The sequence below is a fragment of the Acomys minous genome (genome assembly GCF_964271855.1).
Source record: "Acomys minous genome assembly, chromosome: 11".
Classification (NCBI taxonomy): Eukaryota; Metazoa; Chordata; class Mammalia; order Rodentia; family Muridae; genus Acomys; species Acomys minous.
The window spans coordinates 73081573-73097869 of NC_140492.1; the positions used below are offsets into that span (position 1 = coordinate 73081573).

General features: G+C 47.2%; 1 protein-coding gene across 1 annotated transcript; it reads right to left on the reverse strand.

Annotated features, from left to right (window-relative positions):
• Positions 1–162: 162 nt before the first annotated feature.
• On the reverse strand, positions 163–6564 carry LOC311608583 (protein DGCR6). Its single transcript, XM_084801123.1, has 5 exons — positions 6379–6564; positions 6146–6306; positions 1916–2016; positions 1198–1338; positions 163–641 (listed from the first exon to the last, which is right to left on the reverse strand). The coding sequence occupies exons 1-5, from the start codon at positions 6486–6488 to the stop codon at positions 558–560; spliced, it is 597 nt and encodes a 198-aa protein (XP_084657249.1). The 5' UTR covers positions 6489–6564; the 3' UTR covers positions 163–557.
• Positions 6565–16297: the final 9733 nt, after the last annotated feature.

The following is a 16297-nucleotide window of genomic DNA, read 5'->3' on the forward strand; positions in this document are numbered from 1 at the left end:
CCTCCTGCCAAGCTCTTCAGTTTCATAGAGCAGGAGCCTTAATTGGGGGGACCTGTTTAGGTGGGGGTGACAATGAAGGACACAGGGTCTGGCTAAGTATCCCAGAAGGCTGCTGCTGTCTTAGGTGGCTGCCACTCTGCTGGCTCCAGAATGGACACAAAACCATGTGCTGTGGTCTTTATTTTTCTAGGCCATACAGGGCTTGGGCTTTGGAGCTTCTTCCACCGAAGCATGGTGCTATCAGGGAAGGGTCCATGCCAGAACAAGGCAGAGCCCAAGCCTGGTGGGATGTGGGATGTGTCCAAAGAAGAAGGTGCCAGGACCAACAGCCCCACTCAGCATTCCGTCATGGGCCCTTTCATGACACCTTTCCTGTTGCTTGGACCCCTCCTCTCCAAATCTGCATAGAGGGTGGCAGCAGGCACAGCCAGAGTCTATAGTCAGCCTCAGAAAGACCACACCTGTTGACAGCTGGGCGGTCAGTAGCTCCCATACTGTGACAAGGCTGTGTCGACAATCTCTCTAGGCAATGGAGCACACAGGGGCGCCCCCCTCGGTCACAGGGCTGCCTTTCCCACTTGGCTGCCCCTCTGCTGTAGCTTCCTGATGAGTTCCAATAGGTTCATCTGCAGTGTCAGCTCCTGGGATGTAAGAAGCCTTGTGAACGCCAGCATGGCGCCCAATGCTCATTTGCTGTTTTTCCTATGGACATCGGCCATGGCCAGGCAGAGGGGGAATCTGGGCCTTGGTGCCTAGTAGGGAGTGGCTTACCTAGAGTGCCAACAGGAGCCTAACATGCAGGAGGGAGGTAGAAGCCTCTGCAAGGTGGGTGTTAACCTCAGTGCTGGCATGGTCACCCTCCTGTGGGCATGGGGACTAGCCTCTGTGCCCTTCACGGGGCCTTCCACTCCACCTCTGTCCATCACTGACTCTAGGCTTCACTAGGAAGCAATGCACTAAGACTCCAGATGGACTAGGTGTGCTGATATCTGCCTGCAATCTCTGCACTTATATGCTGAGGCAGGAGAACCTCAAGGTCAAGGCCAGATTGAGGGGTATAGCAGACTCTGTCTCAAGGAAAATAAGACAAGCAAAGCACACCCCCGCAGCCCTCACCCCCAAACAAAAGCTCCAGACAGAACTGAACCTTCAGGGGCCAGGGACACAGGCTGTGGTAGGGCTGGCTGGGGTGCTCACCTGAGGATTTGTGGTCACATAGAAACCAGCTACCCCTGCCTTCTCCAGTGTGCTCTGCTGGTCAGCAACCTTGCGGTCCAGCTCCAGAACAATTTTGCGGTCCATCGCCTGCTGTTCCTCCCGGATCCGATGCTCCATGGCCTGCCGTGGTTTGAAATGAGGGTGGCTCCTGCTCGGGCATCTGCCCAAGGATGCTTTACCCACAACTCCCCGCCTGATCTTCCTCCACAGTGACAGGGCCATGGCACCCTTGCTTGTGGCTCAGTAGAGGAGCTCCATAAGGCTCCCCAACTATCCTAGCTGGAAATGCCTTTGAGGCCTGCCACTCACCCCTTGGAGCTAACACCATGGCTGGTTGATATCCTGTGGGTCTACATCTGACCCTCAAGCTCCCTTATAAGACAGACCTCTTCTGGACTGGTCTTGTCATCCCACAATTGCACTTCATCACCTGTGATGAAGGGACAGTGTCCCTGACTCAGTGACTACTTTATGCAGGCTCTAGTCCATGGAGACGCTTATTTGGAGGAACGGGAGTGACGGATGGGCTGTGACTCTCCTCTCAACCAAGGCACCCCTCAGTCAGTGTGAGGAGAAGCCATGAGACGGAACTCTCCGAGCCTCCAGCAGCCCATCAGCTCAGCTTCTAAGCCATCCTCCGCCCCTGCAGGTGGGACCCATGAGGAAGCAGGCCCAGCCATCCTGTTCCAACTCTTACCTCCAGCTCACGCTGCTGAGCTGCTTGGAGCATGGGCAAGTTGTGGGGCCGGCAGGACTGCTGGGCTTCCAGATGCTTCTGCCTCAGAGCCTGCCTGAGCACTGGGAGGGAACGAGACCTGTCAGCAGGAGCAGGTGCTGGGGAAAAGAGGGGCAGCTGGGCCAGAGGCCCATTCCAAGGGGCTGAGGAAGCCTGTCCTGGACAGCTGGGAGTCAGTCCCTGGAGGATGGCTCTCACCCAGGACTCGCCTTCACCTCCAGGGCACTGTGAGGGCTGGGTGGGTTAGGCAGAGCTCAGTACACCCAGGGCAGGGACAGGAGGCAGCCGGGTGAGTGAAGCAGGCGGTCTCTGAGCTCAGGCAGCATGGTTCCAGCTGTGCTATCTTGGACACCCTCCACAGGACACCAAGGGACACCTACTGACGTACTCAAGGGCCAAAAGCCTATAAAAGGAGGAAGGGGGCTCTGTCTCCCAGAGGTGCAGCTGTGTCAAATCACATTTGGTGCTACCCTCTGGGTAAGCAGAGCAGGTCCTGCTCGGTAGCAGAGGAGGTGCAGGGATGTGCGGGCCCGTACTATGAGACAACAGGGTTCTGCACTGGGAAGTCTGCCTTCTACCACCAAGCAAAGCACCTGGACCTGATCAACTGCCGCGCACATGGACACACACAAACTCTCAACCACCACACACATGGACGCACACAAACTCTCAACTGCCACGCACATGGACACACACAAACTCAACTGCCGCGCACATGGACATGCACAAACACTCTGCCATGACAGAACAGTGAGAAGGGAGCACAGGGCGGTAAGGAGTTGCTATCGCCTCACATCATAAAATGGGAGCACAGCTGGCTGGCCAGCTGTGGAAACCTAACACTCTCACTCCTAGAAGAGATTCACAGCACAGCTCTATTTAGGAGGGTCCCTGAGGTTCCCTTAAGTCCGATAGCTCGGCAGTGCCTACAGCGTCCCTTAGCTCTTGGCTTTTTGCATGTACCTCAGTGATACCATTTATCACTGCTGTTTGAAACCGAGGGCTACCTCAACAAGTCTATCACCACAAGGGCAAGAAAGAGACTGCCTGACTTTCAGGTGGCAGTGAACACAAAAAAGATAGATGCGGAGCTGGGCGTGGTGGCACACGCCTTTAATCCCAGCACTCGGGAGGCAGAGGCAGGCGGATTGCTGTGAGTTAGAGGCCAGCCTGGTCTACAAAGCGAGTCCAGGACAGCCAAGAGAGCAACCCTGTCTCGAAAAACCAAAAAAAAAAAAAAAAAAAAAAGAAAAAAAAAGAAAAAAAAAAGGTAGATGCAAGGCTTGGGGCAATGGGTACATGCGTGGAAACGTCTCCTTCAGTCCATTCATCAACACTGGAAACTGTCCCAGGTTAGTTCCCAGAGTCCACACTGGATACCTGCTCAGGAGGATCCTGGCCATGGTAGTGACCGAAGAAAGCAGGGGGCCCATCCCAGTCACCCTCTTCTGGATCTGGCTCATGGCAGCAGAGGCTCTCCCTGCCAGGTGCACCAGAGCCTGGTCCAGGCCTTGGGAAGACAAATTGCAATGGCTTGAGGCAGGGAGCAAGAACTCCTCAATCAATTCCAGAATCAAGTCAGGGAGAATGAGAAGAACAGCGGACACCTTTCCTTTCTGGTAAAGGAAGAAAGTGCTGGAAGAATGACCGGTGTGACGGAAGGAGCCAGGCAAAGCCGCGTACTGGTCACAGGAGGCAATCAGAGCACTGAAAAGAATGAGCAAAGAGGGGCCTGTCCCAGCACTGAGAGACAGGAGGGGCGCCAGGTCTAGACTACACAGAAGGACTGTCTCAGGGAAAGAGGAACAAGACTTGTGAACTAGACACACCATATACCTCTATCAAAACATTCAGGGGGAAAAAAAAGCAAAGGGGGCTGTATACATAATAAATAAATCTTGATGATGATGATGATGATGTATGCAGAGCTCTGCCTGCATGCACACTTGCAGGCCAGAAGAGGGCACCAGATCTCATTATAGATGGTTGTGAGCCACCATGTGGTTGCTGGGACTTGAACTCAGGTCCTCTGGAAGAGCAGCCAGTGCTCTTAACCTCTGAGCCGTCTTTCCAGCACCCCAAAAAAATCTTTAAAAAAAAAAAAAAAGCACAGCCACTAAAACATTTGGTGAAGAAATAAGACTCTTGGAAAACTAAAGAGACTTCTCAACACATTCTGAGGTCAGCATTACCTTCATACCCACAAAAGCACTGCAAGAAAACTACAGGCTGATGCTTATCATAAAGACAAGACCCCTAAGATTTTCATGGATCAAATTCAATAGACAAGGATGGGAGATGACTCAGTCTGTAGAGTGAGTGTGGATCCTGAGCACCCATGCCAAAAGCTGGGCACACAGTGTGCTCCATAAGCTCAGGCCAGCAGGGAGGCAGGCAGGCTGATGCCTGCTGCTCATTAGCCAGCCTGCCACATGATCCCACCAGTGAGCGCCACGTTCAGTGCTTCAACAAAAAATGGGGTGCAGAGCAACAGAGGAAGATGTCCTGTGCTGTGCTGGCTACTTTTGTGTCAACTTGACATAAGCTAAAGTCATCTAAGAGAAGGGAACCTCAATCAAGAGACTGTCTCTAAAAGACTGAGCTGTAGGCAAGGCTGGAAGAGCATTTTCTTAATTAGTGATTGATGGAGGAGGGCCACGCCCACTATAGGTGGTGCCATCCCTGGGCTGGAGGTCCTGGGGTCTACAGCATCCCTCCATGGCCTCTGCATCGGCTCCTGCCTCTAGTTTCCTGCCTGTTTGAGTTCCTGTCCTGACTTCCTTCAATGATGAACGGTGACGTGGAAGTGTGAGCGGAATAAACCCTCTCCTCAAGCTGCTTGTTTTGTTTTCTGAGACAGGGTTTCTTGGTGTAACAGCCCTGGCTGTCCTGGACTCGCTTTGTAGACCAGGCTGGACTCGAACTCACAGAGATCTGACTGCCTCTTTTTATGTTTAATATAAGACGATAAGAAACAAGTACTAGGCAGCAGATATGATATTATACTATATGAGGTTTATTAAGTGAGCATGGAGAGAGAAGGAAAGGGGGGAGGAGTACCCCAGAGAGGGAGAGAAACAAAGAGAGGGAGAGAGGGAGACAAGAGGGAGGGGCCAGAGGTCTGTCCTTTTATATACTGGGCGGGCCACGCCCCCATGACAGGTAGGCAATGACGTCACAGGTAGGCAGAAAGTAGCAGAATCCTATGGCCTCTGCCTCCCGAGTACTGGGATTAAAGGCATGAACCACCACTCCGGGCCCTCAAGCTGCTTTTGGTCATGCTGTTTCATCACAGCAATAAAAACCCAAACTAGGACACCATGCCTATCTCTGGGGTCCACATGCATGGGCACACAAGTGTACATACACATACATATGTACACACCCACATGAACACTACACATAAAACACAGGCATAAGCAACATACTGAAAAGAACAATACATCATGACCGTACAGGATGCACTCCCAGAACACAGTTCATTTCAGGAATTTAGAAATCAACGTCTCACGGAAGAAACCGGGGGCGGGGGGCAGGGGCGGGACAAAAAACAAAATAAAAACCAAAAACACCCCTTCCATAGGAACTGGAAAAGGTTTTAATAAAATCCAACACCTATCTCTAACGGAGAGATCCTGTCTGGCAGCGCACAGACACTGCCTGTCTCTGAAAAGCGGAGAATGTTTGCACGTCAATGTAGCTCACTATAGAGACCTTGCTTAGCATGCCAGAGACCCTAAAGCAATAACAAAACCCAAAAATCTACAGCGAAGTATCAGCGGAGAGCACTGGACGTCGCCACACTATTCTTACCTAAAACGTTCGAACCGAGTCAAGCTTGAGCAAATAAAATGGGAGGCCTGACTGTACAACGGGAGCAGACTAATGTGATTTGTAGAAGGAGACTTCTATGCGGACACCCGAGAGCAATCAAGCCTGATAGTCAAATGAGAAGGTGCTGGAATAACGGATTATCTATCTAACCGGTAACATAGAGCTGTCAACGGACCTCCAAGCAGCGAGGCCCATCCTGCCTAGGAGGCTTGGGGGGGGGGGGGACTCTGGGGAACGCGAGTAAGAAGTTTCGGGACGGCAGGCTAAAAGGGTCAGCCCGGCTCTGTACCCCCCGCCCCCGGCCCGAGGCTCCGGCGGCCGGGGACGCCCCGGGAAGGTCGCGCCACTCCCCCTCACCTCGGTGTTCGTTCTGCAGCCGCAGTCGCTGGTTGTACAGGCTCTTCTCGGTGAGGTGCTGGATCTCCAGGAGCCCCTGCACGATCTCGAACACCGTGCCGTCGAGCAGCGCCAGGGCCAAGTCGCTGAGCGTGGTGTAGGACAGGCGCTGCTGAAAGGAGCTGCGGTAGACCGCCGGGTGAGCGTGAGCGCCGCGCCTCCCCCGCCCCGCCGCCCTCCCGCCGCCGCGTTACCTGGGCAGCTCCTTGACCAGGCTCTGCAGCGCTGACAGCAGCTGGTAGTGCCGCTCCTGCTGCCGGGCCCTGTCGGCCGCCTCGTCCCCCGCCACCGCGTAGCGGTCCATAGTGGGGACCCCGGCCGCCTCTCGAGCCACTCTCTTCGGGCACCCCGGCGCGCCCCGCCCCCTTACGTCAATCTCCAGCGCGGATGACGCACGCGCCCCGCCCCTCCGGTCAGTCTCCCACTGGCTCTGCGCGGTGCGTCACGCACCATAAGACGCGCCCCTCCCCTCCAGGAAGACTCCTCCTGGACGCTTTGTCCTAGGAGAAACCTATCCTGCTGAGCCTCTGGGAGGATCGGCCTTTGGAGGTGCACGCCCTGGGCTCTGCATACTTCTGTTTTAAAGAAGCCTGTGGAAAGCCGGGCACTGTGGCCCACTCCTGTAATCCCAGCACTCAGAGAGGCAGAGGCAGGCAGATCTTTGTGAGTTCGAGGCCAGCCTGGTCTAAGTGAGTCCAGGACAGCCAAGGCTACAGAGAGAAACCCTGACTTGAACAAAACAAACAAACCAAAAAAAGAAGCCAGTGGGGCCAGCACAAAACATGCTTGGAGGGCGGGCACTGGACGCTGGACGCTGTCCTCCACCCTGGGGTGCTGCCAGAGAACCCTTTAGGGTTCTTAGTCTCATTAATAAAATAATTTAGGACAATTTTATTAAATCCTAAAAGATACTCCACTCCCACAGGCAAGCTGGGAACCTCAGCAACTGCTTGGAAGTGGAGAATGGAAAAGGGTCTTTTTTGGCAAGTTGAGCTCACGCTTGCTCAACAGGTCTGTTGCCCACTGAGCCATCTCCCCAGCCGTGTCCAATTTCTTAATTTAGTTTGCAGCCTGAATAAGTGAAACCTCCCTCAGGCAGGGTTTCTTGTACTATGCTGCTGCTGCAGAGCTTGAGCTTCTAGAATTACATTCCCTCCTGTGGCTTTTTATTTTTATTTTTAAAAATATAACTCTGTTGGGGCATCCTGGATACATTCTTCTTTAATCTTCCCTTGGGCCACAATAAGCTCCAAAGTAGTGAATTCAGATCTTCTGTGAAGAAGCCGTGTGGTCTGAACAAGAATGACCCCATAGGCCCAGATATTTGACTACTTGGTCCTCGGTTAGTGGAACTGTTTTGGGAAGGGTTAGCAGATGTGGCCTTTGAGGTTTCAAAACCCATACCATAGGCTGGGAGTGGTGGTGCATGCCTTCAATCCCGGCACTAGGGAGGCAGAGGCAGAGGCAGGTGGTTTGCTGTGAGTTTGAGGCCAGCCTGATCTACAAAGCCAGTCCAGGACAGCCAAGGCTAACACAGACCCTGTCTTGGAAAAACAAAAACAAGAAAACAAACAAACAAACAAAAACCAAAGGAAACAACAACAACAAAAACCCCATACCATTCTTAGTTGTCCGTCCATCCATCCATCCATCCATCCATCCATCCATCCATCCATCCTCTCTCTCTCTCTCCTCACCACCACCTCGTGCTTATGGATGCTTTGTCACCTGCTGCCCCAGGGCCATGCCCGCCTGTTTGGTGCCAGGCTGCCCACCATGATACTCGTGGACTCATCTTCTGAAACTATTAAGACCTCAATAAACACTTCTAGAAGTTGTCATTTTCTTGGTGTCTGCACAGCAATAGAAAAGTTACAAAACACCTGTACACAGAGAAGTAATTTGCATCAGTAAATATACTCTAAAGTAACTGTAATTCAGTGTTGACAGTGTACTAAATTATGGTGGATCATTTAAATTATACATTTAAAAGTCATGATCTGCAGCAGGGGGTGTGGTTTAACTGGAAGAGTGCTTCCTATCGTGCGTGATGCACGGGTGCTGTTGTTAAATTATCAGTATTACCTAATAATTGCCCTACATCGAGCGCCACTTGTTAATTTACCAGTATGGCCTATAATAATAATGTTTATTATTAGGCCTATAATTTTTTTTAAATGTTTTTTCAAGACTGGGTTTCTCTGTGTAGCCTTAGCTGGCCTAAACTCACTTTGTAGTCCAGGCTGGTCTTGAACTCACAGCAATCCACCAGCCTCGGCCTCCCAAGTGCTAGGATTAAAGGCGTGCGTCACCACCGCCCAGCCTAGGCCTATAATTATTACAACAGTATTTTCTTTCTTTTTTCTTTTTTGGTTTTTCCAGACAGGGTTTCTCTGTGTAGCCTTGGCTGTCCTGGTCTCGCTTTGTAGACCAGGCTGGGCTCTAACTCACAGTGATCCGCCTGCCTCTGCTGGGATTAAAGGTGTGTGCCGCTATGCCCAGCCCTACAATAGTATTTTCTAACCTGCTAGCAATCAATCAAGACACAGACACTTGTTGTATTTTAAAATAGCCTTAGTTAACCTGGGGCAGGATAGACATTAATCCCCTAAACTACTTCCCATAGTGGGGCAGGTATGGGATACTGCTTCCCATGCCATCTGCTTCTAATAACTTCTATCAAGCTACCTCCCATCTATAATCCCAAATACTTGCTCATGTTCTTCATCTGAGCCGAATCTCCATCCACGCCGGCCATGTGCTTCTCTTCCATCTAACCCATGGCAGCCTTCTCCTCTCTTCTCCTCTGGTCTCTCATCTTCCCAAGATTCTCTCTGTCTCCCCAAGCCCTGGAACCTTAGCCACGCCCATCCCATTTGCCTGCCCAGGGTGTGACAGCCTTTTATTAATTAGCATCAAAATACATCAACCCAACAATTCCCCTTTTCTGTCTAAATAAAAGGCCATTTTTTTGTATACAGTAAGAACAATTATGAAAAATTATTAAAACCAATACATAAGACTTACACACATACTGTCTAATCAAAAGGTATTTGGCAACCTTGAAGAAAATATTATCTGTTTTATCTTGGTGAGTCTAAAGTTTTGAACTGAATCAATATCTATCAAAGCTCAAATCTATCTAGACTTAAAAGTATCTTTTTTGTTGTTGCTATTGTTGTTGTTTTTCATATTTTGTTTTTCTTTTTTTTTTTTTTTTTTTTTTTTTTTGGTTTTTCGAGACAGGGTCTCTCTGTGTTAGCCTTGGCTGTCCTGGACTCGCTTTGTAGACCAGGCTGGCCTTGAACTCACAGCGATCCGCCTGCCTCTGCCTCCCAAGTGCTGAGATTAAAGGCGTGCGCTACCACGCCCGGCTCATATTTTGTTTTTCAAGACAAGGTTTCTCTATGTAGCCTTGGCTGTCCTGGACTCGCTTTTTTGTAGACCAGGCTGGCCTCGAACTCACAGAGATCCACCTGCCTCTGCCTCCCAAGTGCTGGGATTAAAGGCGTGTGTCACCTAAAAGTATCTTCTTAACTCCTAAACAACTAGGCTTAATTTTAAAACTATCTGGTTTTCAACCTCATCAGAGACTTGAGAAGGAATAAAGTTAACTACCTGAGTAAACAGAAAGTGCTTCCAAAATGAAAAAAAATGACATTTGCTGCCTAAACAGTCACCCAAAACTCTCTAATGTTGGAGCATCTTCTTCAGCCTTCTGGCCCAGTATCTCTGACAGACGTATTTGTGAAGCAGAAACTATTGAGGACTTGCTTACCTGGTCTTGGCAGAGTTTGGCCGTCAACTCTGCCTGCATCCAAGCTTGCTCATTTTAAGCAGAATTTTGTCTATGGCAGATAAAAGAGCTTTTTTTTTTCCCTTTTTTTTTTTTTTCCTGAGACAGGGTTTCTTTGTGTAGCCTTAGCTGTCCTGGACTCACTTTGTAGACCAGGTTGGCCTTGAACTCACAGAGAGCTGTCTCCCAAGTGCTGGGATTTAAAGGCATGTGCCACCATCGTCCAGTGGCTTGTTTGCCACACTCAAAGCCATCTCTGCAAGCAGTTTCTTCAATGCTCATCATCTTCTTTGAGGTAGGCTGGGTGTTGTCAGGAGTTAACCTGTCTTATTGTCAAAGAATCCTTAAAATAATAAACAGCATTTTTAAATGCCATATTCTGTATGTCTCTGAGGTTTTTGAAGACCATATCTAACTATTTTACCTTATCTATCTGTAGAATAATTCCTATCTTTTAAACCTAGGATGTATATTCCTGTGATAAAATTATACTCGTATTTGACATGGTCATGAGTTGATCAACTAACAATTGACCGTATTACTTAATTATCCTAAACTGCCCGTAATAGCACTATCCGAGTTTTGGAAGTAAACCATGTGTTAATTGAGTTGTATGTCTATAATACCTCATATTAGAGTAGAAATATAATATGTGAATAATAATAATAATATTTATGTTAATATTTATGTTAATAATGATATTTCAATGTATCAAAATTAAACTTATTTTATATCAATATATAAAGTTCTATATCAATGAATTAAAATTAACCTTATTTGTGAGTAACAATTAGGGCCTTAAGTTGAGGAGTAGATTCAATAATCTGCTTTTTGTCCTATCATCCCTGTCTATTTCTATATTCCCCTTTCTTTCTTTTCAACCCCTAACTCCATACCTCTCAATGACAATGTACATCTATAGTCCAAGAAAGCAACCAAAAACTTACACAAACCCCCTTAAGGGAAGTGGGGTGTCTTTCTCTTAAAGTTTCTTCAGGCTGATTTGGGGCAAATGATACCCATGTAGGGGCCCAAATAAAATTAAAAAAAAATTATACATGCTAGGAATTGTATTTGCGGTCCAGTCTCTAAATGTTGAGAAATTACAGGCTTAACACATGTCCTGTGTGTGAGGGTCTGAAATGCTGGACCAACTGCAATCAAGAGCCTTCTTTGAAACTGTCCTGGGAGCTGTCCTTTTCTGATGAGGCACTTGGGGCTGGAACGTGAAGGATGCAGGATGTCAGCATCTCAGCATGCTGGGGGAATGAATCCTGTCAGGTCTGATCCAGCGTCAGTGTCTGGTTCTTTTGTTCTGAAAACATATAATTTCTCACAAGCATTGTACAGTCCTAACACTATAAATGTATGAGGTGTGCAGATGCACAGAACAATTAAGGGTGGTTCCCTGCTCTTTGTATGAGCAGAAGAAAGACATCTGTAAATCTTCATTCGTGCCATATGAAGAATGGCATCTAATAATAAATCATGGGGATTCCATAACCAACAGGAAGCTTTGGCTATGCATAGACATTCATGTTTCAGCCAGTCTCAGAGCTGTGCCCATGTAGTGGGATTAGCAATATAAGTTAACTGCTTGTTCTGCAGTTTGAATTCATGTAAACCTAGACCGCAGTTAGCAGTCTCTCTTTTATCCAGGTTTTTTTTTTTTTCTTTTTTGAGACAGAGTTTCTCTGTGTAGCCTTGGCTGTCCTGGACTCACTTTGTAGACCAGGCTGGCTTCGAACTCACAGCGATCCGCCTGCCTCTGCCTCCCGAGTGCTGGGATTAAAGGCGGGGTGCCACCACCGCCCAGCTCAGGTCTGTTTCATTTTGACCTCTTTCAAAGAGGAAATATAACATCCCCATTAACAATGAACATATAATTATTATCATATTGAAATCAAAACAAGATTGTATAGTTCTAAATGTCCTTCTCTAGGCTCTATGGTGCCTGATGTGTAGGCCAGGCTGCTGCTACTTGTTTCCTGAGAGAATGCTGGTTGCCCTGAGCAAAGGAAAAGGCATTAAGCTTTAAATAAACATTACATAAACTCCCATTTTATTTTAGAGTTTCTGTATACCCTAGGCATCTTGTACCTGGATTTTCACATTTGCTGTGGGTGCTTTTGTCTCACTCCTTCTGGACATGGGAGGCATGCAGCTTGCATGTCTGTCTCCCCACGCAAACTTGGACCTTACATTGACCAATAGAACATATCTCTTAGGCCAATTACCCTTTGGCACCAGTGCTCCCATGAAAGCTCCACTTTTTAAAAAATATATATTTTATTAATTTATTCATATTACATCTCAACTGTTATCCCATCCCTTGTATCCTCTCATTCCTCCCTCCCTCCCATTTTCCCCTTACTCCCCTCCCCTATGACTGTGACTGAGGGAAAGCTCCACTTTTAAGGAGATTGGCTGGCCTTTTTTAAGGGCAGTTACATCATTTTTTCTTACATAAACCTAAGATTGATGTGTATCCATCCTTTAGATAAGTAAGGGTATGTAATCCATTGTTAAGAAAAAGGAACTTAGATAGTAAATTTAAGGAAGAATTTGTCAGTTTAAATCCTAGGCTGTCTCTGCAAGTAACTTATCAGTAGGGTATCACGCCCTGTGGAGACCAGGTTGGGACTCAAGAGTTCTGTCAGTCTTTGTCTCCACTGTGTTGGGATTAAAGGCCTGTGCCGCCACCACCACCCTGTTCAACTGTTTCATCTCGATTCAGTCAAAATCTTTAGAAATCTCAAGCAAAAACTCAAACAAGGACACGAGAAAAGTCTAAGTCTTGGGTCAGTTGTGCCGACTTAGGCTTCAGTTAGTGACGTCCTTTCCACCATTCCTTGGAATTTAGTTCTTTTTGGCGAGCCCTTTCCAGAAAGTGCTGACAAACACCTTGTAGCTAAGAAGCTTTGAATTCCAACTGCTATCAACTCTATGGTGACGAGTTTGTTTCCTTCTTCCCGTTTTGTTGTCAGTAACTTAGCCTCACATCTCCCGGCTCTCTGCCTTTTCCCCTGAACTTTTTTGAGAGGTTAAGGAGAGGTGTGACTATGACTAAGCCTATCGTAAACAGATTCATACCCATCAAGACAAAGCTGTAAAAGATCCAGGAGCCTTCTACCATGGCACCTTGGAAAGGGACCACAGCAGTTTTTATTTTATTATTTTTCTAGGCAGTTACCTCCATTCCCTAGGCCAGTTTAGAAGACTGACAGCCTCCTGGTTCCACCTCTCCAACTGGCCACGCGTCTGTAGCCATCTTTGCTCTGTGAGAGTTGAGCCCACAGGCAGCTAGGAGCAGTGCCTGTGAAATGCTCTGGCCCATGGACCCTCTCTGGGAGCTATTCCCCCACACCAGACTATGACAAAATATGATTTTTAAGGGTGTGGATACCTGAATTTAGTTGGGCACCGGTTTGTTGCTGTTAAATTACTAATATTGCCTAATAATTGCCCCACATTGAGCACCACTTGTTGTTAATTTACCAGTGTGGCCTAATAATGTTTATTATTAGGCCTATAATTATTATTATGGCAGTAATAATAATCAATCTATCAATCAAGTATCAATTAATCAAGACACAGACATCTATTATATTTTAAAATAGCCTTAGTTAACCTGGGGCAGGGCAGATATTAATCCCCTAAACTACTTCCCATAGTGGGGCAGGTATGGAATATGTGTCCCAATCCCATGTCATCTGGATCTAATAATTTCTATCAAGTTATCTCCCATCCATAATCTCCAATACTTGCTAATGTTCTTCATTTGAGCCAAATCTCCAGCCACACGGCCACGTGCCTCTCCTCCACCTAACCCATGGTGGTGCAACCTCTTTCTTCTCCCTTCTCCTCCGGTCTCTCTCTCATTCATCTAGTGGAGCTGCTCTTTCCTTTAATGGTCTAATTGCCCTCTTATGTCAGTATTTGCATTCTCAAACTCCATGATCAGTTTCAGTGCCTGTTTGGTCTCAGAATCTGGTATGGCTCCATCTACAGCTGTACCCAATCTCTGTAAAAATTCTGTGAAGGCTTCCTCAGATCCTTGAAATCCCTTAGTAAAGGGAATGGTTCCTTTACCAGGTTCCTTTACCATGTCCCAAGCTCTCAAGTCTGTAACACGACATTGTTCAATTACTCTTTCTTCAGATTGGATTTGTTCTCTTAAGTCAGCATATCGCCCTTCACCAAGCAATTGATCTTTATCACTGTTTATCTCCCTTGTCCAATTTTCCTGTTCTGTTCTCACGGCCTCACTTCGCCACCATGATAACCATTGTGCTGCTTTTAATACCACTGAAACCAAACTTTTCCAATCTTGGGGAACAACTCTATGCTGCATAGGCCAATTATTTAACATTTTAATGAAAGTTGAATGCATTCCATACCTGACTATAGATTTTTAAAAATGTTTTAAATCCAGCATATCTATTGGACGCCATGCCATTTCATCATACTCCTCAGCACCATTATGAGCAGGCACATGTCTTATAGTAACTGGAAAAGCTGAAGGTGTCTGTGTAGCTCTGGAGGGTTCCCCTATTGGAACATTTTTCTCCAAAGACTTTTTGTTTGTCTGCCTTCTTGACGCTCTAGTTTCCATTTTTTCACCCCCTTTTACCAAGGGTGCTTTTTCCTTTCCCAGCCCTTCAATTTCTTTCTGCGCTTTCTCCAGCTGTTCAGTCAAGTCTGCAATTCTTTCTAAAATGATAGAATTTACTGACACTTCCGGTTTTCCTATCTTATTAGCCTTTCTTCCAATCTTTCTAAGAATGAAATACAAAAAAAAAAAAAAAAAAAAAAAAAAAAGACAAAGAAAAACCAGAAAATTCCTTCGAAGTACAAAGCAGGAAAAAGTTTTGCAACAGCGGTTGTGATTTTGCTGATACCCTGAAACAGCATTTCTATATCCTCAAAATTTGAATCTTCCCTCATATCATTAGAAATTACAGAACCCATCGGGCCCCAAGTCAAGTGCCATTTGTTGGCTCTGATTCCTTAACAATTCTACTTTATTAGTAAATTATTAAATATATGCACCTTCCTTACAACCCCACTACCCTAAACAGGAGGGAAAGGAGATTAAGGAGAACAAGAATGGAATCTTCTGGATATCAGCTCCGCAGGGTGAATCCCCTGGCGTAAATATCAGGAGTCCAGCAGATCATCTACCAGACAGAAGCAGCTGCACCATCCAAGCACTGAATTTGGAGGATTCTCCAACAGAGCCTTGGTCAGGAATCTTCCTACTTCCTGTGCTGTCAGCTCTCTCGTTCCCTCCTCCAAAAGATGGATGTTTGCAATACAATAGCCCTGCCAGAGTCACCCAAGCCTGTCTTTTGTCTTGGGCTGAAGCCCCACCCCTTGCTCTCTCTCACTCTCTCATGCTCTTTCTCTCTCTGAGTCTATGTAAGATCTTTATCAGTTTGTAGAGTCAAGTCTCAGTGGGATCAAGCCATCCAAGATTGCTCTCACCTTGGGCCCAGCCTGAGGCTCTTCACACACAGGGGTTCATTCAATCACAGTACTATATAAACCAGCCAAGGCTACACAGAGAAACCCTGTCTTGAAAAACAAAAAACAAAACAAAAAGACCCAGACTAACAGAACTCAAACAGGGGTACGTGCCTGAAATATACAGTATTACCTTACAATGACCTCAGCAGCTGAGAGCAGGGTCACGTTGCTTCTCTGGGTAACTAGACTTTCACCATAGTACCATGCCATCTGTGATATATGGAAGATACATGCCTCTACCATATTGTGTCACCAAGTCATGTTAGGTATATATGGCAGCTGGGAGAAGGGATTGAGACTGAGTCATATTACAACGCGATGTCCACAGTGACCTGGAGGAGAACAGAGCACTGTGTTGCATCGCATCAGGCCACTGTGTATATATGGTACCTTAGGATGGTCAGGAATGGAGGATACAGTTATAGTTCATCACCCTGTTGCTTAGTATGACAGTTCAGAGACGGGTGTGCAGTGAGCCACAGTCTGTCATAGGGATGATGTGACATCATCTGTGATACTGTAATGTAAAGGGCCAGGGCTGCCGTGTGTCCTTGTGGGGATGAAGAGGCTGTCTATTCTCAGCTGGGTCCTCACCCACAGAACATAAAATGTCATATTCAATATGACCTGGGATACAGGCCTGAGATACGTTGTATATGTGTAAACGCAATGTGTCGGCAGTCACAGATCACAGTCAACACATGGTAGGTACTGTGTGACAATGGACAGAAGGCTCAAATTGGCTCCCACTATGTCACAAGATATATGAGAACTGAGGAGGGCACCCA

Coding starts and splice junctions, on each gene's coding strand:
- LOC311608583 (XM_084801123.1), bottom strand. CDS start 6,488: ATGGACCGCTACGCGGTGGCGGGGGACGAGGCGGCCGACAGGGCCCGG. Junction 6,307..6,378: donor CTGGTCAAGGAGCTGCCCAG/GTAACGCGGCGG, acceptor GGTCTACCGCAG/CTCCTTTCAGCAGCGCCTGT. Junction 1,339..1,915: donor CTCAGCAGCGTGAGCTGGAG/GTAAGAGTTGGA, acceptor AAACCACGGCAG/GCCATGGAGCATCGGATCCG.